This window comes from Coffea arabica, chromosome 8c, assembly GCF_036785885.1.
Source record: "Coffea arabica cultivar ET-39 chromosome 8c, Coffea Arabica ET-39 HiFi, whole genome shotgun sequence".
Taxonomy (NCBI): domain Eukaryota; kingdom Viridiplantae; phylum Streptophyta; class Magnoliopsida; order Gentianales; family Rubiaceae; genus Coffea; species Coffea arabica.
Window position 1 is genome coordinate 10,248,339 of NC_092325.1, and position 25,813 is coordinate 10,274,151.

A 25,813-nucleotide genomic window follows, 5' to 3' on the forward strand; every position below is an offset into this window, starting at 1 on the left:
TTATAGTGCGAACATTCTATTATGAATTTGTAGAGAAAGAAATTATTTTCGACTGTAATAAGTGAATTTGTCATATCTTTGACATAATATAAATTCGTACATAACAGTTGGGTATGATTGAAAATAATTTACTTGAAAATATTAATGTGCTCCTTCGAAATTTGTCAAAAAAGAACAGATGGATGAACACAAAGGAGTGATACAACAACCATTATTTGTCCAAAAATTACTGTATTACTAGAGAAATCAATTTCTAAGTCATATTAGCCTATAAACACAGGCGTCATGTATTAATTTTGGACCAACAACGAAATTGCTAAAATTGAGAACTTCTGCTGCACACGCTATAATTTCTTCTTGTGATAGAATACTGGTGCAATACATCACAATCACGTTTCAATACTTACTCCTATTTGTTGAAGAATGCAGAGTCTGCCCCTCCCCAAAAAGTACGCACAATGCTACCATTTAAATCTCAGTATGATCGTTGGTATAAATTACCAAAAGTAAGCTAAATGTTTCCATGCATCGGCTGTATATTAGTACCAATGAAAGGAGAAGGCATTAGGAGTAGAAAGATAATATAAGCAATTATTCAATCTCATCAGCTATATGTCTTCAATCAAGCGAAGCATTGCATCATACCAAGAAAATAAATTCAAATTTGATTTTAACGCTATTACTATATTCGTCAATACTTGAAGGCTTGCCCTTGGTCTACAGAGACACCTTATATTTGGTAATTATGGAACTTGAAGTGGATTACGTAAAGGTTTCCAAAATAATGTGTTTGGATTACAAATTTATCTCAGACAATATTTCTCTGTTATCATAAACACATTTCTCAATCCACTTTTTTATATTTTTAATTACTTTTTATCTCATGTACATCACAAAAAGTATTATAGTAATTATTTCAAATAATATTTTAAATAATACTCTATCAAGTCTGCAAGAGACATGGTTGAATTGATTCCTGTACTTGTAAAGCTTAAAAAACGTAAGGACAAATTAATATATATATATGTCACTCTTGTACTCTATTGCTTCTGCAGGAATAATAAAGTACACGAAACATAACCCGCCATTGTTTGTAATTAATTATCTCTATAGTCCCTAAGACCCTTAGAGTAAAATTCTGCTCCCTCAACACAAAATAGATGAACGATGTTTTAGATGAAACTTTTTTTCGAAAATTTATGAAATCAAAAGTGTTGATTTCAGAAGACGGAATGTCTAACGTTTTTTCACCCGGCGAACTAATTGGATTGTTGCGAGCAGAGCGAATGGGGCGCGCTTTTGAAGAAGCGATCTGTTACCGAGCCGTCTTATTGGGAATAACAAGAGCATCTCTCAATACTCAAAGTTTCATATCTGAAATGAGTTTTCAAGAAACTGCTCGGGTTTTAGCAAAAACCGCTCTTCATGGGCGTATCGATTGGTTGAAGGGTTTGAAAGAGAATGTAGTTTTGGGGGGAATGATACCCGTTGGAACCGGATTCAAAGGATTAGTGAAACCTTCAAAACAACATAACAAGGCTCTCTTGGAAACTTAAAAGAGCCTGACATCCAAACACTTCATGTTATAAATGAATCCGCTCCTTTCTTATTAGATTCATTTCTTTTTCTAATTAAGAAAAAAGAAACCAAACGCAATGATTCATTTCTTTTTCTAATTTCTAATTATTCAGTTTTGTAGGAAACCAAAAAAAATTACTTTTATTGTTACTGCTAGACTTGCTATCTACAATGAAAATGCAGGCTAATTTCTCAAAATACACGTAAAAGATAGAAAAGTCCGACAAATATAGCGGGTTAATAGAAAAAATAGTTCTGACACGGGTTACCGTGCACAGTCAGAATGGCAGCCAGCGGAATTTAAAAGCTGGCTACCGTGCTGCCTGTGCACGGTAGCCAGGGAATACGGAAAAATAAACAGGAATCGTTCAGTCAAAGGCACCAAGCCTTGACAGGTAAAGCATCTCAAATTTCCCTGAGCTTCTGCTTTCAGAAAAATCTGATCGGCAAAACGGCCTAGCACTACTGCTACTACTAGTATTGAGTTTGCTCATTTTTTCGATAAGCCCGCTTATTTGAAGGCTGTGATGATGATTTTAACTTTTAAAGCAAGTGGGTCAGCGGGCAACCGGATGGCAAATGTGATGGGGAGGAGGAGATGAGGGGTTCGAGGGGATCCATCCATCTTTCTGGGGTTGGGTCTCTCTCTGTTTTCTATTTCAGTGTTTTCTTCACATGACATTGCAACTGGTTTTGCAGCCATGACGGTGTCATTTTCTCTTTCTGATGCTTTTAATTGTAGCCGTGAATTGGTCTGAAATGGAACTTGTGAAGCCCCGTTTCCCTTTCTGTCACCAATGTTCTGTATTCTCTTGGCTGCAATGATGATTTTTCTTAGTTGTGATTTGGGCATGGAGGAAGTCGTGGACCCGTATCTTGGTGGTGCAGCCCTGATGGCACGTGAGATGAGAAGAATTTAAAGATGGGTTCTTTGTGCAGCCATGGTGGCGTCTTTTTTTTTTTTTTTTTTTCAAACGTCGCTGGCTACCGTGCTGATTGTGCATGGTCGCTTGCTGCCCTTGAAAAAAAAAATTTGCTGCCGTGCTTTTGTACCATTCCCGTGTCGGAGCTACGTTTAGCGGACTTTCCTTTTTTTTGACATATATATTGAGAAATTAGCCGAAAATGCATGTATTAACATTTAAAAGTTGCAATGAAGTGCACTTCACTCTCTGTAAATGTCAAGTACTGTCTCATTTTCTTTTTAATCCAGGCATTAAAATGGGATTAGGACCAAAGAACACTTGTATGCCTGGGTAATCTTGTCCATGTTCCTGGTTTCAGAAAAAAAACATTTGCAAGAAGATTCTCTTTTAGCACATCTACAAGGAAATCAAGGGTAGAGACACTTCAGCAAACTATAGTTCCAAATAATTTGTCCTTTTTTTTTTTCCATTGAAGAACGCAAAGAGTTGCAGAGGACTGGGAATTAACATAAGATTAAATCAAATTGGTGGTACCTATTCAAATTTTGTCCAATACAGTAGATGTACTCGTTCTCCATTACATTAGCAGAAGGTTTGTTTTCCCAATAGATTAGCATTATCAAGAATGGATTACTCAATTAAGTGCAGATGAAAAATCACCCAACCATGTGAGAAATGAATTTCCATCTGGTAGTTCCAGATCTTCGTATCTGTGGACAATTAAGTTGGTACTTATAACTAGAAGCTTTGATTTGGCTACAGATTCATGATATCCGCGCATTAGCAGCTCCACAAGTATTTGAGTCGAGACAATTTGTAGGAAAAGTTAGACTAACTCAAAAGAAAATATCTACACTATACAATAGATAAATAAAACAGAAACAGGAACCATTCCCTACCACCCCATCCCTTCTCGTACCCCACAAATAGGCCTGTCAACAGTCCGGGTCTAGACCCGGACCCGGATCGGATCCGTGAAATTTTTACGGGTACGGTTAGGGATTTAATTCCGTTATCCGAACCCAGATTCGGATCTGTTTTTTCAAACAAAAAAACGGGTCGGATACGGAATATAGTATTCCGACCCGTATTAGACCCGGATCCAGATATAAATGGATTAAAAATATATATATTTATCAATATAATTAGATTAGGGGTGATGTATTTGAGTAAAATCAATTTGATTTCTTTTCTTATTTGATTTTTTTTTTGTATTAGTTAGAAATTAGTTTACAAATATATTTTTTTCTCATTTTTATTAGAAATTGTAAGTTTTGATATTTTTTTCGGGTAGGCCTGACCCGGATCCGAGACCCATCGGATCCGGATTCGAAACATAGAGTAGAAGACCCCGTCGGATAAACGGGTCGGATCTGGGTCCGGAATAATGAATTCCGGCCCGAACCTGACCGGTTGACAGGCCTACCCACAAATACTCATCAGCCTAATACAAATTTTGTTGCATCCATAATTGGATATACTTGTCTGACAAGAGGCCCTAACTGCATCATAGCATAATACAACTTAAAAAATGAGGAATGTTATTAAAGCAATATTAGATCTTTGAGAGGCAGTAGAAAAAATTTGTCACAGATTCTAAAGCAAGGGCTGAGAAAACTACAGTCCTGTCAAATTGAACGAGTATGGTAACAACTCATCATATAAGCATATTCACAATCAACCCCACCTTGGTATATAAGCTTTGAAATGAAATTTAAGGTTCAAAGCAAAAAAAGACAAAATTGATCCACCAAATCCCAAGGTATAATATTTATACAATATCGGAATATAAATTAAAAAAAATTAAATCAATGTTTAGATCCAACTTCCATATAATCCCCAATGTTGATCAGCTCCGGTTAAACCATCAACAAGACCTTGGATATGTTAACCTATAATGTTGTTTAGGTCGATTCCCGTTCATACTAAGCTAATTTGCATTCTTTACTGAACGAAAGGCTGATATGACTTCACCCTTTGAATGAAAAATAATTGAGGACAGAATTACAACAATCAAAAACCAATTAAAGTGGTCTAGAAGCTATCAGCAAGCAGAAGCATAGATGCTAAAACTCGAAGCAGAAGGATCTAGAAATGAAGTGGAAAGTGAGTAACATGTACAGAAACCATTTCCACAAATACATGCAATCACTATAGGCATTCTTTGAATTTATATACTGCATATTAAACTTTCTACCCCACCCTTTTTTTATTTTTTTCTTTTCCCTTTATTTTCCGAGTTGCTACTTTCACTTGCCAATTGTCCTGTTTCAATATAGGCCTTATAAGTTTACCCATTTCTTGCTCCCCCTAATGTCACCAATCATTTCCTTTCCAAAAAAATCTTCACTTCAACTTACGTCATCTTCATGGCTGAAGCAATATCTGTTACTTACAGTCCACCCATTATATGAGTGGACAGTTGTAGCATAGCGTTGAGGTGATAGCTCCTTTACATCTCTTTATGCATTAGCTTTTTCATGTTTGTGTTTAACTTTTTACATTGTACATGGGAACATTGAAGGCTTAGCAGAACTTCCACTTGAAAGAGGTAATAAGCTCATGCCATGGCATGATAATAAAAGCAATCTAAGTAGCTAAAGAGCTTTCATTCACCAAGAACGCTCTCAGAAATGGCATCGTCTGGATCATGGTTCAAAGTCTCAGCTGAGACCAAGACCACTCGCCCGAGTTGTCTCTGGAACAGACCCCTCCGATATGATACCGGAACGAAATAACTCCGAAATACTTGACTCGCCGAGAACTCAGTTGAGTCACCGAAAACTTGATCAAGAAGTCTTCAATACGGATAGTCTAGGCCGAGTCAGCTCGAGTCATTTCAAGCGAACTCGCAAATTTACATTTTACAGATTTTCTTTTGCTAATTTTTTAATTATTTTTGTTTAGCATATTTTTGAATATTATTTAGAATTTTTAGAATATTAAATGTTTCAAAATTTGCATCTCATCGAAACCGTGACCGATATGTTGAGACCAATGTGGAACGATCCAAACGCAACCTCGACTTTGAACCATGGTCTGGATACATATCCGACGTCTACAGGACCCAACTTTTACACCACTGATTTGGAAGAAGGGAGGGTGGGGGTAGGGCTTAGAGTGCAATGCTTCACCAGCATCTACATTCACAAACCGCAGCCTTCCCTGTTCATGAACTCAGACAAACACATCAGTCAGTTGCATCACTACGGTAGATCCTCAATAGAAACCACGATTCTTCTAAACCCCCAGTATATATTGGTTTGAAAATTAAGACAGGAAATGGAAGAATAGGCTGTTTGCTTGATGAAATTTGATCAGAAACTAGATTTAAGGAGTGGAGGTTAAATAGCGATTAGGAGAGGAAGAGAGAAAAAGAAAGGAAGTAAAGAAGACTACTTAGACTTCACGCGTAAAAAATTAAGAGGGGGGTTCATTCTGAAACTTTCTTGATTCAAACTCTCACTCTTATGTACAAAAACTAATGCAAGCTATTCAAAGAATCTAACACAGCAACCAAAAAGTTTTCTCTTTTGAAAAAAGCAGTGATTCAAGAGTAGAGTTGGTGACAATTGTTGTCCAATACAATAGTAGCTATGTTGGGTGACCATTGAACTTCCAACCGTGTGTGTTCTTTGAAAGTCCACCCATGCTTGCCATTGGACTTCCAATCACGCTTTACCCTTAGCCTTCCACTAGGAGCTTCAAGTACAGTATCAGTATCCGGCAGCCAACTACTTACAAAAAGTTGCAGCAATAAGCTCAACAGTTGCACATTAAAAATTGGCAAGTGCCTCACAAATTAAATATCATTGCACAGGACGGATTCACATGTGAACATGTCTGGAAAGTCTTTAAGTAAATATGCAAAGGACGGATTCGCATGTGAATATGTCTGGAAAGTCTTTGGAGGATCAAAGACTTGTAAGTTCATTCCCACATTCTTTTCTATTCACTGATCTGAAACGCGGTATTTGATTGTTGATAAATGGCACTGAGCCATATATCAAAATTCATAAGCTTTTGAAACTAGAACCAACTCTTCTTTCTTCCCTTCCTGTAGACGGGAAGCCCCTTTTTTTAACATTCTTTAAGCTAAAGAAAAAGGCTGAAAATGGCAGTAACAATTCTGTCTTCTGTGTTAAATCAGCTCTCAATTCTTCTGCTTGAAGAGGGACAACTTTTGGGCGGGCTTCGCCAAGAGGTTGAACTCATCAGGGATGAGTTGGGGCACATGAGAGCATTCCTGAGAGTGGCAGAAACAAAGGAAGAAGATGCTGATCCCAGGCTCCAAGAATGGATCAAGCAAGTACGAGAAGCCGCTTATGATATTGAAGATGTTCTTGATGAATTCGTAGCTCGCTTTGCTCGCCATCCAGCAACAGGCTTCCATGGCTCTGTTCGGAGAATTTTCAACTCCATAAAGACTTTGCGAGGTCGCCATAAGGTTGCTGAGCAAATACAAAGCATCAAGGCCAGAGTAAAGAATATTTCTGAAGGGCATCGGAGATACCAATTAGAATTCGGTGTTACTACCCGGGTATCTGGGTCTCCTCCTGCTGTTAACAACACAACATGGCGCCATAGCCGGGATGATGCAATTCTTGTGGAAGAAGCTGAATTGGTTGGCATTGACAAGCCCAAACAACAGCTAGTTTCTCAACTGCTCGGGGGAGATGAATCCCAACTCAAAGTCGTTTCTGTGGTTGGTATGGGAGGACTCGGTAAAACTACATTAGTTAAAAAAGTCCATGAAGATTTAGATGTTAGAAGGCATTTCCCAGTTCGTGCCTTTGTAACTGTCTCTCAAACATGCAACTTCCAGGAACTCCTAAAAGACTTGACTCGGCAGTTACACAATGAATTGAAGAAAGCAGTTCCAGAATCGATTGAGGCAATGACTGCAATTCAGCTGAAACAATGTGTTAAAGATTTTCTTCAACAAGCTGGAAGGTATGCAATTGTGTTTGATGATGTATGGGATACCGAATTTTGGAATGCAATCAGAATTGCACTACCCAAGAATGGCTATGGCAATCGTGTCATGCTAACAACACGAAAAGCCGATGTAGCCTTTGCATCTTGCACCCAATCTCAGGATTATGTCTTCAAAATGGTGCCCCTGTCTTTCGAGGATTCATGGACCCTATTTTGCAACAAGATCTTCAAAGGAAATGGTTGTCCTGCCCATCTAATAGATTTTGCAAAAGGTATATTGGGGAAATGTGAGGGATTGCCCCTTGCAATTCTTGCAATTAGCGGGCTTTTGGCTTTGAAAGACTTGAATATAGCAGAGGAATGGAAGATGGTTCGATGCAGTCTTGGGGGAGAATTAGAAGGCTCTGGTATGTTGGACAAGGTTAGAAAGGTACTCTCTCTTAGTTACAATGATCTACCTTGTCATCTTAAGACTTGTTTGTTATATTTAAGCATATACCCAGAGGATTTTGAAATAGGTTGTCATAGACTTGTTCAATTATGGACTGCTGAAAGATATGTAGAAAAGAGAGAAGAAATGACTCTGGAAGATGTAGGCTACAATTACCTCAAAGAACTTGCGAATAGGAGCCTAATTCAAGTGAGTGAAAGTTTCTATGAAGGAATACCTTACAGTTGTCGAATCCATGATCTAGTGCGAGAAGTTATTCTTTCCAAGTCAAGGAAACAAAACACGGTGGCAATTACTACTGGACAATACACAAGGTGGCCATCTAGTAAGGTACGGCGTTTGGTAGTCCATAATAGCAACAACACCCAGCAGCACCAAGAAAGCCAGTATTATTGCTTTGACCACCTTCGATCCTTCATTGCAATTGAATCCATGAATCCACTAGTATCCAAAAATTTGTTACCTAAAGTTTTAAGGAGTGGTAGATTGTTAAAGGTTTTGGATTTAAGAGGTGAAAAGACATTGGAGGAAATTCCAAATGAGATTTTCCACTTGTATCGTCTCAGGTATCTGAACCTATATGGTACAGGAATTAAATCAATCCCAAAATCCATAGGAAAACTTCGAAATTTGGAGTATTTGAATTTGAGTGATACTCAAGTTAGGGAGCTACCCATGGAAATCTTAAAGTTACAAAAGCTTCAGCATCTTAGAGTATTTAAACTAGTTGATCCTTTGGATCATAATTACGGATTTCGTGGATTTATGGCTCCTTCGAAATTGGGAGGGCTTTTTGCTCTACAATCATTGTTTGGCATAGATGCAAGTGAATCCATAATTGTTAAAGAGATAGGAAAATTGACTGAATTAAGAGAATTAGGGATTTCAAATCTGAGAAGAGAAGATGGAAAGGAGCTCTGTTCCTCCCTTGCCAACCTCACTAGTCTTCGAGAGTTAACCATTTCTTCAATTAGAAAAGATGATGACGATTATGAAGTGATGAATCTAAATCATCATCATCAACAACATTCTAATTCTTCTTCAGTGTCTTTTTCGTTTCTTGTATCTCTTCGTATGCTAGTATTGTCTGGCCGCTTAGAAAAGATGCCATGGTGGATAGCTCATCTTCAAAGCTTGGTAAGAGTAGATTTGAATTGGAGCAGCTTAAGTGATGAGGAGGATCCACTTGAATCCCTCCACCATTTGCCAAATTTGGGTGCTGTTCAATTTTGTGGATCTTACCAAGGGGAAGGATTGTGTTTCAAGGCTGGAGGATTTCTAAGGCTGAAGACTTTGTATCTAAAGAAAATAGATAAGTTAAGATGGATGAAAATGGAGGAGGGTGCATTGCCCAGTCTTCAAGAAATCACTCTGGTAGAACTTCCATTAATGCATGAGTTACCTTGGGGAATTGAACACTTGAGTCACCTTCAGAAGCTGCGTTTGTATCTGTTGAGTTCTCAAATGACGAGGAATCTAGTGGATCAAAATGAAGAAAGTGAAGATTATGCAAGAATTGCACACATCCCTGAAATTGTCATCGGATTTTTGTCTAATGAGGGATGGAATGAGCACCGACTGTGGGGGAAAAATATGTAAATATTTCCTTGATAGTAGCCATGCAAGTTCTCTTCTCTTGTTTGCTGCACTCCCTGTTGACAGTGATCTCTCTTCTTTTGTTTTTTCATTTACTTTCTTTGTATCTTATTGTACCTTAGAAGAATAAATGGGGGAGTTGGGATTATGAACAGTAACCTTGATCCCTTTGGACATCTTGAGTCCGTGTCATTGGATTTTGTATTGAAGAATATTGTTTGCTGTGTGTCAGACGTTATACTTTTTTTTTTTGTCAGCAATGATACATTTGTATAATCTACACTATCCTAATCTAGGGGGAGGGGGAGCCTGAAGAGGCTGTCGTAGGAACTAGTGGGTATACAGACCCAACTAGATCAAGGGAGTGCTATGGCACAACCCTTAGAATTTTTTCGTTGCAGGTCAAGTTTGAACCCTCATCTACAGCTCAAGGAGGGACTCCCTGGTGGCCACTGAGCCATTGGCCTAGTGGTTGTGTCTAGGGGTGTTTCGCGAATCGAGCTGCTTGCGAGCCGATCGCGAGCTGCTCGAATACGAGCTCGAGCTCAAAAACATTAAGCTCGTTGGCTCGCGAGCTCAATTATATATTTTTTTATTTTTTATTTTAATAGTAAAATTACATATATATCCATAATATTTTATTATTTGTTAAAAAATTATTATTTTATTCATTTTTAAAAATAAATAATTATTTTTTATTTTTTAAAAATAAAATAATAATAATTTTTTTTTATTTTTTAAGTTCGAGCTCGAGCTTGATATTTTGAACTCGTCGAGCTTGAGTTTCACAAAATTAACTCGAACTCGACTCGTTTGCACCCCTAGTTGTGTCAGAAGTTATACAATGTGGTTCACTTCTACATGGTATCACCATATTACCTCCTTTCGCCTATAGTACCTCGTCTATAGGTGGAGCTGGCGTTTTGTGTCTTTTTCCCTCGTCTGCTGTCTCCAAAGTCCAGACGGACACTCACCAACATACACTTCAACCTTCCCTCTCCTCTCCTCACATGAAGCCACCCTATCACCCCCTCATCGTCCTCCTTTGCCACGCATGTACTTTTTTTTTTTTTTTTTGAGTTATACAATTTGTTTCTATCTCAATAAAAGATGATTGGGAGATGGAAATTCTCTGTTTATCCATTACCTACTCGTCTTTTGTCTTGTGATGCAATGGATTTGCTAAGAAAAAACAGAAAGAGAGACAGAGACAGAGATTTTTGCAACGAAAGTTGAAATCTTTTCGTCTGATATACTGGGATGTCTTGTTCACAATTTTTGGTACAGAACTTTATACATAAAATTAATGAATCCATCAAGTGGATGTTAGTAATGTGCACTAGTTCATGAAACTGAATTTATCATTTGTTGCTCCAATAGTGTTTGATTAAATGCCATTTTCACGAATTCATAGAATTGGAGATCGTTTGAATTTCCTTGATTCTTGGTGTATAAAACATGCCTCTACATTAAATTGGAAAAGATTTCATTTCAACATGGAATTTGCAAGGGAGACAATTTAGTTCATTTTTTGGTCAAGCTTGTTCACAAGACTACACATAAACACAATACTATGGTGAAATAGTTTAAAGAACTAGCTGCTATACCTTTGCAGTCTACGTTAGTTTTGATAGAGTGCAAGAATAGCTGCTTTTTTATTTGATTAACATATGATCAAAATTAACTAATGATTTAATTCAAGTATGTGATCTGTTTAAATTCAAATATATAAACCATATGAAGAACTCTATCAGAGACATGTAGGTTGAAATGACTTCAAGATGCTTGGTATTGCAGAGCAAGAATCTAATTTCTCAAATTAAAGTTAAAACTTTAATACATGTGAATTTGATGAAAATCTTTATTGCCATATGATACCCTGATCCTACTTAATTTCCGATAAGAAATGAAAATGTGAGCAGCTGAACCATTAGTTGTTTTCCTATCGTTTCAGGATAAAAAAAAAAAAAAAAAAAAGAACCATTAGTTGCTTAGATGTCCATATGAGGCATGGTGGAATTATAGTCAAATTTCCTCAAAGAAGATTTTTCAATTTGTTTTTTCTGGCTATTCGATCAAAGAAGAAACATGAGGAAAGTTGAGTTTAAAAACAATGGCATTTAGAAGCTTGAAGGAAAGAAAAATCTTCAATCGGCACTAATAAGAAAAGTAGAGGTTTAGATTCCCGAGTTCAGGATTGTTGTTAAAGTTACAACCAACAAAATTAGAATCTAAAGCACAGTGTCTATAGCAATCAAGCAAGCAGATGACAAGCTATGAATTAACAATTATGGCCTCAACCTCTCAAACTTTCAGCTCATCTGGCACGCTTTCATTTTTGGTATATCGACTAAGGCTACTTTTACAACTTCTGCAATGGGCCTCTTTTGGAGGTATTGGTGAAAGAAAAGCTCTGATAAAATGACTATAACTTTAGATATTGGTTTAACCATAAGCGCACATGATTGAGCTGCTGTCGAATTCCCAAATTTGATACACATTTTAATAATGACGACTGGAATAGTTCCTTTAAGTGGGCTCTTGAAGTTGCTAAATTAGTACTCCAGGACAGTTTGAACTGTTACTTACTCTAGAACAGTTCTTTACACATGCAGATATCACCGAAGGACGAGCTTGTGAATACTCTATTGCTAATTCCCCAAAATTCCTGCATAATAACTGGCTTCATTGTCTACTCTTTTGTGTTTTTGAATCAAGAATATGCATATATTAAATTGGAAATGCCTGTTTATATGTCAGTAGGGTGAGTATCTAATAACAATCCTAGCCCTACTGATCCTTTATTTCTTACTTAAATCAATCCTATCTTTAGAATTCATGTATATTTTTACTTAGCATGATTTGTATATATAGATCACTGTATATGCATATTTTGTGAGATGATATCTTTAATTTTTGAGTGCACTCTTTAGGTGACCACCTGACTGTTGTCCATCTTTAAAATTTAGCATTTTGTTTGTGTTGTTTACTGCACTTTGTCCACATCAAGATAGTTGCTTAATAACTGCATATATATACTAACTGCATCAACTTAATGCATTCAATCAGAATATTGCTGCTTTCAATTATTTTTGTATTGTACTAGAATGAAAAGCATGGATCCAGATAGCTACCTTTGTTCTTTTGCTGATAGTTTTGCTCCAATCCCTTTGTTGAATATTCATATGCGATTGTTATAATCTTATAATCTTGCTCTATTTCAGTCACTCATATCTTTTTTTAACTTCTCTTTTGTCAAGCTGCTCCAACTTTTAATTGCATCTGGACTGCCTCACTCATGATTATAACTAATATATCTTGTACTGCGTGATCTTGTTTATATAACTGTACTTTATTTACTTTGTGATTTTGTATCTTTATCTTTTCTTTATTTGATTTAGCAAATGAGCAACAGGTGGCCGGTTGGAGGTGTATTATTTCTTGCATACAATATTGATTAAGAATCTAAAATTACAACCTAACACTTTGATCAGAATTAATACATAATGACAATGTTTATAATTGTAGGACTTAGAACCTTGTAAGTATGTCAAAAATTTGATGAATCAAATTATTTTAGTCATGAAAGAAATTTCTTTCACTATGAATTCATAACCAAATCTCTTCACAACTATGAAAATTCCACCAAGATCATTTGAACCAACTCAGTATATAACATTATCACATGTCTATCCTAACAATTGACTTTTGCTTCTTCTTCTTCTTCTTGTCTTTTTTTTTCCCATATGTGGAAGAAGCATGTGTGTTGCAAATGTTCTTTGAGTTGTGGCCAATTTGTATATTCAATCCTTAAACTAATTTTAAAAGTGGGATAGTTTCAGAATTCTTCCCTGAGATTTTTGTCAGTCGCACTTACCATTTCTAAGCTTTTAAAATCTCACTAACCTCTCCTAATTCAACCTTTTTGTCATTCATGTTTTTTCCAATTGAAACTAAGACAGTCCCTGCACAAAACAGAGAAATATGAAAGCTCAGATCTAGTAATTATGGCCTTTGATTAATAATTTTGAGCAAGGTTTTCAAAATCGGGATCCTACCTAGGATTGTTTTTTGGTTTGTAGGATCGGATTGTAGAATCGATAGATCCTACAAAAAATGTAATAAATTGTCATATTTATAATTTTTAAGTTTGCAATTCATAAATATAGTAACAAATAATGTAATTCATGTGCAATCAATATAATTATATTGTTAATTAAGGTTAATTCATTTCTAAAGGCTCTAAACCATATTAATTTATTATAATAAAGACGCAAAACACTAGCTCCATGTGATAACCTATAACAAAGATCATTTATTCACTTTAGTGAATTATATGAGTCAAATTTAAAGATTCATCAAATTTTCTAGGTTTGGAATTGGGCTTAATTATTTATATGGATTTAAAGCACTCTGAATATAGTTTACAACGCAACAAACGACACTCAATTTCGAGTTTTCTACACAAAAATATAGTCAAAATACTAAAATTGTTATTTAATTTAATGAAAATAATAGGATCGTATCAGGATCGTAGGTTGGATAGTTAGTCTTGATCCGGATCGTAAGATCATACGATCTTACGATCCGGATCGCGATCCTAACAACTATGATTCTGAGGTTTCAAATAGCATCAAACTTTGTGCAGCTTTCCTTTGCTTAGTCCTAAATTAATTCATTCCATAGATGCGATTCGTGTGAGTCAGTGATCACTGATGCATCCGATGCACAAGAAAACATTGATCTGATGACTTTTGCTCTGGTAGTTCTGTGCAGGCCGCAGCCCACCATATAGCTGAACCTTTTTTCTCTTACTATTATTTAACACCAATATTGTAAAGTTTTTCTTTTGGAGCACCAATATTGTAAAGTCACCCTTATAAAGTAAAACTAACTAAAAAATAATACTTTTACATTATTCCAGCATTTACATATTTACAACGGATAAATAAAACAAAACTAGGAATCCTTCCTACTACCCAAGTTACTCCAACCAACCGAAACCACATGTTAGATGATGGAAAAGTGAGAGCGAAAATGAACTTCAAGAGTGCAAACAAAGCTGCTCTGTAACTTATTAAAGCTTTAATTGGTAATTAAATTAAACTACTAAGGAATTAATCAAGCATTTCTGAGTTTGCCGCCTTTTGTTGAAAGGCATACAATTAATCATGGGATTCAAGAAATTGCTGTTAGAGTAATGCAGCACACAAGTCCCAATAACCAAAGCAACATCATTATCATTGCTATATAAAAAGTACCATGAGTCTTGATATTTTGGAATATAAGTGTAAGTGATCCTAGTTTTTATTATTTCAAGTATGCCCTTATTATTTGATGATTGAAGTTTCATATTGTACTTTTTTAACTTTTTATGATGATTAAAATTCATTATATCATATCTATTGATTTAGAAGAAAATAATAATTGATAACAATAAGCACTAGAAACTAAGTAGGATCTGGTCTTAGTTGTCTATTTAGCCAAAATACCCTTCTCTCTAGTAATTAGATTTATTGCATTTTAGTAATAGCAATAATTTTAGCAGTTAGGAAAATATTGTAACCTTTATTAAATTTGAATTATGAAGACTGATAAGTGACTAATTTACGTAATAATTGTATGACATTTTATATTATTTTTAGTCACTTTGGTTATATTATTGGAAGAATATGAATCATTTTGGCTATAATTGGTGAAAAATGCTTTTAAGTGATTAAATGAGGTTTTTATCACTTTTTACTTGGATTTTGTGTATTTTGACAGTTTTGACACATTTTCGTATTTCGGCTATAACTTGAGTTACAATGATCGGATTTGGATGATTCTTGAACCCATTTGAAGATAAGAGATAGATCTACAACTTTGGTGAAGACATCCGAATCCAGTTTGAAGGTTTTCAAAATCAAAAAGCCGAATTACATTAGCTAATTTCTGTTGGTCGAAGCTGAAACAGGGCAATGAGCAGACAAGGGTATTTCAGTCATATCTCAGCCTACACAGATCCAAATGAGGTGATTTTTGATGCATTGGAAAGATAACTCAAAAGGCTACAACTTTCGTGTTTTACACATGAGCTGGTTCAACCTCTAACATCAAGAAAAGATCGGTTGAAGTTGGGCCAAAAACAGAGCAAGTGATCCACACTCGGATCCACTATTCATCCGAACCCTCGGCTGTTTCTGGGTTAGTGGATCCGAGCTCGGATCCATACGGATCCGAGGCACTGTAGCAGCTCGGATCACTGGTCAGAAAAGGCTGCTTTATACGCGTAAAACTCAATTTCACCTCCACCAACTCACATGTGATGCTAGACATGTGAGAGACATTACCAGCTGTAAGGAGAAAGTGTAAAGCTTCATTTCTTGACCACCTTTCATCATTAAATAGCCAAATTCATTGCAAAATGGGAAAAGGGGATGATAGAGTAAGAGATAGAGAGACATACGGGAGAAGCTTGGAGTCTGCAGAAATGTAGCTCTTTCATCTTCCTAGTATTAGTTAGCTTAGTATAGAGTAGTATAGTTCATCCATTCTTGTTTATTATCTAGATTAGGATGAAGATGGAGGATGAAGAAGGCAAGGAAGAAAGCTCATGTGACAAGGGTTGTATTCCTTCCAAACTCTTTATCTTTTGTATTTGATTCCAAGTTTAGTTAATATACAAGTTCTGGATTTTGTGTTTAATATGTGTATCTAAAGTTTAAGCCTTGGGTTTGGTTGAACTTTCTATGATTGTTAGTGTTTATTATTTGGTTATTTGATTGCTATGATTTGAGCAAGTTATTTAGCACTTTGGCTCTTTAAATCATGATTAATCTGGTACCATTAATTGTGATTATCTAAGGTGTTGTTTCTGCAATGAAAATTGAGATTTAACACTAGTTCAAGAAGTGCTAAACATAGGGAGTACACTCACGAAAGTAGAGGTGCACTTATGTGGTTTTTAGTGATTCATTTCATGTAATTTCACTGAAGAAATGAACTTGTAGCTAATTTCATAACCATGAAAATAGGTATGGATTAGTTATGAGTATAGTTGATTCACTACGAAAGTAGGTTTCACATGTTTAAGGAAATTACACTATAACTAGCCTAGATGTAGTATTCAATGATCCAAATATAGCACTTGCATGAGTAGTTAGGGATACCACAACCTAAGGAGCTTTCATTTGCTATTTTCTTGTATAATTTCAATAGGTTTTAATTTGTATAATTCATTGATAGTCTAAATAATAGAGAAGCTTTAGTAATACCGGTAATTGTTCACTCTTCCCTGTGGGATCGACCCGATATATACCCTAAACTACTAGTTGATCTGTATACTTGCAGTGAACGGGTGTAATTCGGTATTTTTTTAACTTGCATGTATGTAAAATACCCGTCAAAGACAATAAACAAAATATAATAGGCCAAACTAATGTGTCTCTTTGCATTCTCTTTTTAATTTTTATTGTTATTAAAAATTCTTGATTAGTCAGAGCCTAACTAAATTTTTCAAAACTTCAAAAATATTGCTATTGACACAAAAACAAGGTGCTCTTAGGATGCTAGGTTCTTTGTCATTTGTACTTTATGTCGAATTCTAACTAAAAAATAAAATAGAAAAATAGGAAAAACTCAATTATCTCTTCCAATGAAATTTCAATTCTCAAAAAAGAGCAGCTAGACAGAAAAAAATTATATGTAATGGATCATTTATACTTCATTGTTAATAGAAATAATACACAAAATAATACAAAGAGTTCAATTTCAAAGAATGTACATGATCACTTTTAAAAAGTGGTGCAAATAACTTCATATTGAAGAATTTCATCAAGATACTGGCAAATGCAACTTAAGTAACATGAAAAATAATAATGGTAGAGCATGCAATAGATATTTATGCAGACAAGTATTTTTATTTTATTTTTTTCGCCGGGCATTTGTGTTTTTTTCATCCCTAAGCATAGAATTCGAATCCTGAATATGATATCAAAAAGAACTCTAAGGGTACGTTTGGTTCTATAGAATTAGAATTGAATTAGAATCAAAATTCGATAGAATTGGAATTTCAAGTCATTTCAATTCTTTCGTTTGGGAAATGCATAGAATTGATACGGAATTTATTTGGAATTCCAAATTCTTTGTTTGCATGAGAGAAGAATTCATTAGGAATTAGAATTGTTTTCAAGAAAATTTGCTTACATAAAATTTTTCTTTTTTTTTTCTATATAATAATTTCTTTTTTTCTTACATTTAGCTAATTTTTACTAAAGATTTAAAAGGAAAAACCAATTTGTGGCTTTAATAATTTATTTTTTCTCACTCTCATATCAATTTCATTGGTGAGCATTTCCTTTAGGATGTTTTGATCCATTATCCCTTTTTATGAAGAAATATTTCCCCATCTCAGCCGTGGTATTTTCAACTGTGTTTTGATATATATTTAATAAAGCAAAATTCTTTCTTATTTCTAATACTTATGCAAAATTCAAAAAAAAATTCATCAATCATAATAGCTATGCACAACTAAAACTCAAACTTGATAGGTTGTCAGCCTGTGTAATAATAAAAACCTGCTCAACTAAATTTAATTTTAGTAAATAGTGGTAAGCAGGGTCGAATCCACAAGAATTGGGTGTAACTGCTTTTTTTTTCAAATTCACAGTAACAAAGGGAGTGTTTTTGTGCAGAATGTGACAATCAAAGAAATTCAAATAAAATCTAAGAAGCTACTAAAAATTAAATAACAATTTACTAAAATCAAATGAATAATAATTAAGACTCTAGCCAAGAAATAACTTCAGCAATGGTTCACCTAATTGATCATCGATGCAAAGCCAATTTCAATTATTTACCAATAAATAGGTTATAACTGCCAAACAAGGGGATGACAGTCAAACCCTCCTTACTGTATCGGTGATTAAGGTACGCCCGTTAATCACTGCCCAAATTGAGAAATAATCCTAGGTACGCCCACAAGATTCAATTCCCCAATGGCCTTACGTATTAGAGGAGCCCTAGTCTAATCAAATAACGCACTACCAGGGTTATTTCAGATTAGCACGAAAAGGACTTGTGTTTTCAGATTAGCCCTTCGTTCCTTTCCTCCTTTTATTCTATCTTCCGCAAATTACCAAAAAGGACTTGTGTTTTCTTGTTCCAAATATACCCCTGAAGACCTTCCATTTGAATTCTTTCCCGATGACTGTCAAATTGGCCTTGATTGTGATATTTTTGTTCTACTCCCTGAAATAAATGCAAATTACGAAAAGTGAGTAGAATCTAATAATTAATTCACATCGGGTTAGGTAATAGAGGAAATTAATAATAAAATAAATGATAAAATTGCAACCTATCAATTCCCCCCATACCTAAACCATGCTTGTTCTCAAGCAAAGGAATAACAAACAAACACCAAAATTTGACAATGGCTATCGTTCCATCTACCAAATTGCCAATATATCGAAAAAAAAACATATATCAAGCATCAGTGATCAAGATCCAAGAAACATCACTCCGGTTAGTTTCTAAACCACAAACTCCTCCAATTTCACGTTAACTAATTTAAGAAAAAGGAATAATGCATAACATTTATCAACAAATGGTCCAGTTATTAACCAAAATCTCAACATTAAATCCACAAATCGGCAAGCTGACTTTTATCACACACTAACACAACTTTCACTTCTTTTTTTTGTTATTTATTTATTTATTATTTATTTCTTTTTTTTTCAATAGCACAAAAGACTTAGTCTCTAACCATCGGAGCCTTTTGACGCGAACTTCAACATTTGCCAAATGAAGGAGCCCTGTTACTCAGCTCCTATCGCTATACGACCACGTACTCATAGAAATTACTACTTTTTGACGCGAGAATCGACACTTTAGGTGAAAATCCCCGGTTACTCAGTAGTACCAAATAGCATAGTACAGTCAACTTTATTTCACAGCCAGATAATACAATATCTCACAATATCACAAAGAAAAAGCAGCTAGCCTCATTTTTTCCAAACATGAAGAATTAAAGTTAATCACTGGATCAATTCACATGAAAATGCCAACAATCATTCCCAGTGCCTAGAAAAGTTAACCAAAAATTAGAAGAGTCAAATAATCACGGATATTCACCAAAGAGATGTTTTTGGATTCAAACACATTAACTTGATACACTTTTATTATTAAAATTTGGCAATAGCAGAATTAGAGACAACAATTCAACATCAAACTTTGGTATTCATAAAAAAAAAAAAGAAAGTAAACGAAGACTAGACAAATAACAAACTAAAAATAAAAGAAGAACATCTGAAAACTAAAAACTAGAAAAAACTAGCACAGCTGTCCGATTCCCCCCACACCTAGATCCTACATTGTCCTCAATAGAGGGATTAAAACAATTAAAACGAAAAGGACAATGAAACTTTCCTCTCGAGTGGCTACGGGATAGGCGGGACGGTGGAGGGAAACCGATGTAGTGGAAGTAAGCGCCCAAGTTCTGAGACATCATAACTCAATTCAACCAGCAAATGCAAGATTTTGTACACCCAAAATCTCAACAAATGGCTCCAGTTGGCCAGTTAATGCCTTAACTCAGAATCAGCAATTTCAACAATGACAGCTTAGATATTTGACAATAATAACTTAGTCAACCAAATAGAGGTACCCAATTGAGGTCCAATTATCCCACCAATATCACCGGTGCAAATCACAATCCAAAACCAAAGAAATTGCTAGAGCAGAGCAAAGCAGTAGTAGAGCAAAGAAAGAATACTCAAAGAAAAATACCAACAAGATATGTATTCAACCCCGGCCACTGAAGTCAATAATCGGCCTAAAAAGGACTTCGAGCAGCTTGACAACCACAAACACAAATAAAACGATCGAAAGCACAGACAATGGTCCCCAAATTAGCAATATGAACCAATTGTCAGAATGTCCGCAGTAATGCAATTAGTGATGACCAATCTCACAAAGTAAATCACGCGGCACAGGGCCCCAATTCAATAGGCAATATCAGAAATAATTGAACCAAAACCTCAGTAATCGAAACACTGGCAGAGATGCCTTCCAATGATCAATAGACAAATGCAAAATTTCAGTCCACCCAAAATTTCATCAAATGACTCCAGTTGGACAGTTAATTGCACAAGCAACACCAAACAATATCAAAGACTTGGAATTGGAGTTCGAGTACCTCTACCATTGGAAGCTGCCAAATAATCGTTGTGATAGAGAATGATGTCGGCGGCCAAAGTACAGCTAGTGGTGGCAGCGTGCGTGAGAGGGTGGGATCGACGGCGGCGACTTGACTAGGTGGCCACGTGGACGGTGCGCGGCGAGGTTGAGCGCTCGAGGGAGATAGCCGTGAGGGGGAAAGAATGGGCGGCGCGAGCGGGCTAGGTGGGCAAAGAGAGAAAGAGATGCGGCGATGTGGATCGAAGAAACGGCGGTCGAACGGAGAGTGGCGGCGCACAGTAGCAGAGGAGATGGCGGCGGATCGATGGGCGCGGCGGACAAAGGTTTTGCATCGAGCAAGAGGAAGAAACAAGGGAAAAAAGAGAAAGAAGAAAGAAAGAAGAAAGAAGAAGAAAGAAAGAAAGAAAAAGGAAGAAAAAGAAAAAAAAAGATAAATTGTTTTTTTTTTAGTTAAAAAAAATTATACTTTGAAATTCTGAGCTACGGTGAATCAAAAATTTTAAATTTTTTTGAATTTTTTTTTAAAATTTTTTTCTCATAGGCAAATTTTATTTTCGAGATTCAAAAGTAGAGATTAACCGATAATCAACAATCGTTCTTGAGTTTTTTGAATACTTACTTTTCTCCCGAACGTGACGCGGGCACGTCAAAAAAGCAAGAACCCTTCTGACCATGAGCTCTCCATACGACCTGACGCGGGCGCGTCATAAAGGCACGAACCCTTCTGATCATGAGCTGTCCATACGACTTGACACGGGCGCGTCATGTCAGATAGAAATCTACGAATCATCAAAAACGAAAATTGAATCCAGAAATCAGTCAAATCCAAGGAAAAATATATTTAAACTAATGAACAAAAATGAACAAATAACTAAAAGAAATTGGGTTGCCTCTCAATGAGCGCCTTTCTTTAATGTTTTCGGCTAGACATCGTATTGTTTGTTCAGGGAGGATAAAATCTTGTGGCTCGTTTTAATGTTTCATCCTCTATATAGTCCTGAGAACCCTCGTAAAGTGAGTAATCCTTGAACACACGAGCTACGGTCTTCCATGGACTAGTAAATGGCGCCAAACAAGTCAACGATAATTTGAATTCTCTATTCACTCCTCCCTCACTTGTATTTATTGGTTCAAGATATCTTGCCAAATTTATTCCTGTCATGAAATTCAAAATTTTCTGGTATAATAAAGTCAATTTCATTAACTGGAATTGAAGAATAAGAGTTAGGAGAATATTGATAAAGGAATGGATGAGATGTCACCGCATTTGAAGATTATTCACTGGATTCATTCTCTTGAACGAGTTGATACTGGGGTCTCATTTCTTGCACTTCAACTTCCTTTTCAACTGCAGGTTTAGATCTGTTTTCTTGAAACTCTTGCAGTTTTATGTCATTGGGCCGGACAATTGCACTCTCATCTTCCTTAAGGTTGATATTGGTTTGTACGGGCAATTCTTCAAGGTGAGAAGCTAATCACGTTATTCTGGATGTCAATAGATGTACTTGATCTGCCATCCCGAATGTCAATAGTTGCACTTGATCCGCCATCGCTTGTATCTCCTGTTGAAATCGATATGAATTAGCAGTTAGTAATTCCATTATTTCTTCAAGAGACATACCTGACACGGAAGATGATTGCTGAGACTCTTGCTGTTGAAAATCCATTGGCCCGGTCGCATAATTAAAATTGAAATTATCCTACCATCCTTGATCATACCTGTTTGGGTAAGGGTCATACCACGTTTGAAATCGAGGTGGAAAATCTCCAAAAGTATCAATTGGAGCACTTAGATTATCTTGAAATGTGGGACATGTGTCGGTTGAATAACCTGAGGCAAAATAAGTTCCACAATTTGTAACAGTCCATTGATCATTAGGAAAAACACGAGTCTCATAACCCCATTTAGAAATAAAGTCCAGTCTATCACCAAAAAACAGAATGTTAGCAGCTATAAACTATATAAAAAATAAAAAAATAAATAAAAAAATGAAAACAGGATGAACTAAAAAAGAAACAAATAAGGGTTAATCACATTTTATCCCCTTAAAAAATACCTCATTTCTCAGTTTACCTCCTAACCTTTAATTTTGCTCATTTAACCCCCTTTAGGACAAAATTGCCCTTGCATTATTTTGACTTTTCATTTACTTGTTTTCCTTTCTTTTATTTCTTTTTCTCTTTCTTCTTTATTTAATTCTTTCTCTTTCCCACAAAAATCTTCACCTTAATGATTGAAATTAAAAAAGAGAAATTGCAAAGATCTATCTTCTCCTTAAATGATTAAAAAAATATTCAAATCACTTTCCTAAAATACAATTTTTTTAGCCTTTCAATTCTTTTAATTTTGGATTTTCCTCTTTCCTTTCTAGTTTCTCATTTTATTCCCAAGAAAATATTTTAAGATGAAATTGTGACCTGATTAATAAGCATCAATTGAAATTTGTGACATGTGACATCATACAAAAAATTAAAATTAGTTTTTGATGTCTTTTAAACTTTCACCCAGAAATATGCAATTACAAACTCAAAACAAAAATTTTCGTTGAAATGGAATTTCTATTGGGAAGGATGAAAAAGAGAAGAAAGAGAAAAAGAAATAAAAGAAAGGAAAACAATTTCATCTTATGATATTTTCTTGAGAATAAAATGAGAAACTAGAAAGGAAAGAGGAAAATTCAAAATTAAAAGAATTGATAGGCTAAAAAAATTGTATTTTAGAAAAGCGATTTGAATATTTTTTTTAATCATTTAAGGAGAAAATAGATCTCTGCAATTCCTCTTTTTTAATTTCAATCATTAAGGTGAAGATTTTTGTGGGAAAGAGAAAGAATTAAATAAAGAAGAAAGAGAAAAAGAAATAAAAGAAAGGAAAACAAGGTAAATGAAAAGTCAAAATAATGCAAGGGCAATTTTGTCCTAAAGGGGGTTAAGTGAGCAAAATTAAAGGTTAGGGGGTAAACTGAGAAATGGGATATTCTTTAAGGGGATAAAATGTGATTAACCCAACAAATAACTAGCGCCAGTCCCCGGCAACGACGCCAAAAATTGACAGGTTGTCAGCCTATGCAATAATAAAAACCTGTTCAACTAAAGGTAATTGTTGTAAATAGTGGTAAGCAGGGTCGAATCCACAGGGAGTGGGTGTAACTGTTTCTTTTCAAATTCACAGTAACAAAGGGAGTGTTTTTTGTGCAGAAGGTGACAATCAAAGAAATTCAAATAATATCTAAGAAACTACTAAAAATTAAATAACAATTTACTAAAATCAAATGAATAATAATTAAGGCTCTAGCCAAGAAATAACTTCAGCAATGGTTCACCTAATTGATCATCGATGCAAAGCCAATTCCAATTATTTACCAATAAATAGGTTATAACTGCCAAACAAGCGATGACAGTCAACCCCTTCTTACTGTGTCGGTGATTAAAGTACACCCATTAATCACTGCCCTAATTGAGAAATAATCCTAGGTACGCCCATAAGATTTAATTTCTCAATTGTCTTACGTATTAGAGGTGTTCTATTCTAACCAAATAACGCACTACCAGAATTATTTCAGATTAGCCCGCATATTCCCCTGACACGAATCTAATCATGCCAATTATCACTATTTTGAGACAATTAAACAATTACAGATTTAACGTCCCAATTGATAATAGATTATCAAATCAACTAATTATCCGGATCCAAGACAATCAATTAATTAAACAATCATAAGCACTGTAATCAGGGAATATGCGAATACCAATAAATAAAAGAAAAAGAAAAAATTAAATCGATCTTATAATTTTTAGATGAATCAGAACCTCCGTTGTCCCTGGACTAGAGTGAGGAAAATAGTTCATATTTGATGAACAAAACTCATAGGAAATTGAAGCAATAGTCGCGGCCATCACGTGGGTAAATTCAATCCGTTTGAATTACCAAGGACAAACAAGCTACAGGAAGTAAATTTTGGTCTCCACTTTGTCTACACACATGGAGGAAGAAAAACACTAGAAACCGAAAAGAAAAGTCAAAGCCATCCAAAGTGCTCTGACGCGTGAGAAGAAAATACCAAAAAAAAGTCCTAATCCTCTGCTATTCTAATTTCTATCTAATTGTTACTCTAATTCCCTCCTGTGCGGCGGCCCCCTCCTCTGGAGGAAGAAGAAGCAGATTTAGCCCTTCGTTCCTTTCCTCCTTTTATTCTATCTTCCGCAAATTATCAAAATGGACTTGTGCCTCCTTGTTCCAAAAATACCCCTGAAGACCTTCCATTTGAATTCTTTCCCGATGACTGTCAAATTGGTCTTGATTGTGATATTTTTGTTCTACTCCCTGAAATAAATGCAAATTACGAAAAGTGAGTAGAATCTAATTACCAAAAAGGACTCGTGCCTCCTTGTTCCAAAAATACCCCTGAAGACCTTCCATTTGAATTCTTTCCCGATGACTGTCAAATTGGTATTGATTGTGATATTTTTGTTCTACTCCCTGAAATAAATGCAAATTACGAAAAGTGAGTAGAATCTAATAATTAATTCACATCGGGTTAGGTAATAGAGGAAATTAATAATAAAATAAATAATAAAATTGCAACCTATCAATTCCCCCCACACCTAAACCATACTTGTCCTCAAGCATAGGAATAGCAAACAAACACCTAAATTTGACAATGGCTATCGCTCCACAATCAACTACACATCATAATTCCACAACCAACTTTGCAGAAACTAAGTAAATTGCGGAGCGCTGAGATAAAGAAATCACCCATAAACATATGATTCTAACATCAGAAACTATTCATTACCTTGAATTGCAGAAAAGGTTTATCACGAGTTAATTGATCAAATTAAAGAGAAATCAAGAAATAGAGATACAAGAAACCGAAATCAAGTAAATTAACCACATTAACCAAGAAACAAGGAATCAGTCAAATTAAAATAATACAAAAAATGAACTAATGGAGAAAAAGAAGAAATTCTTACCAGAGCTGAAAGGATATGATCAATCCTCTCTTTAATCCCAAAATCAGGAATCCAGTATCTACACAAAGTAAAACACGAAATATAGACACAATGATAGTAAAAATAACAAGAGGAAAAAAAGAAAAAAGAAGAAGAAGAAAAGGAAACTGAGACCAACTTTATCCATGCATGA

General features: G+C 35.3%; 1 protein-coding gene across 1 annotated transcript; it reads left to right on the forward strand.

The window, feature by feature from the left end:
* Nucleotides 1-6,618: 6,618 nt before the first annotated feature.
* Nucleotides 6,619-9,492, forward strand: LOC113705778 (disease resistance protein RPM1-like). The gene has a single exon (XM_027227688.1). It carries the CDS (start codon nucleotides 6,619-6,621, stop codon nucleotides 9,490-9,492), a length of 2,874 nt encoding a protein of 957 aa, XP_027083489.1.
* The last annotated feature ends 16,321 nt before the right edge of the window (nucleotides 9,493-25,813 follow it).

What these genes read in the sequence shown, in the direction of transcription:
- LOC113705778 (XM_027227688.1), top strand. Translation starts at nt 6,619, where the DNA reads ATGGCAGTAACAATTCTGTCTTCTGTGTTAAATCAGCTCTCAATTCTT.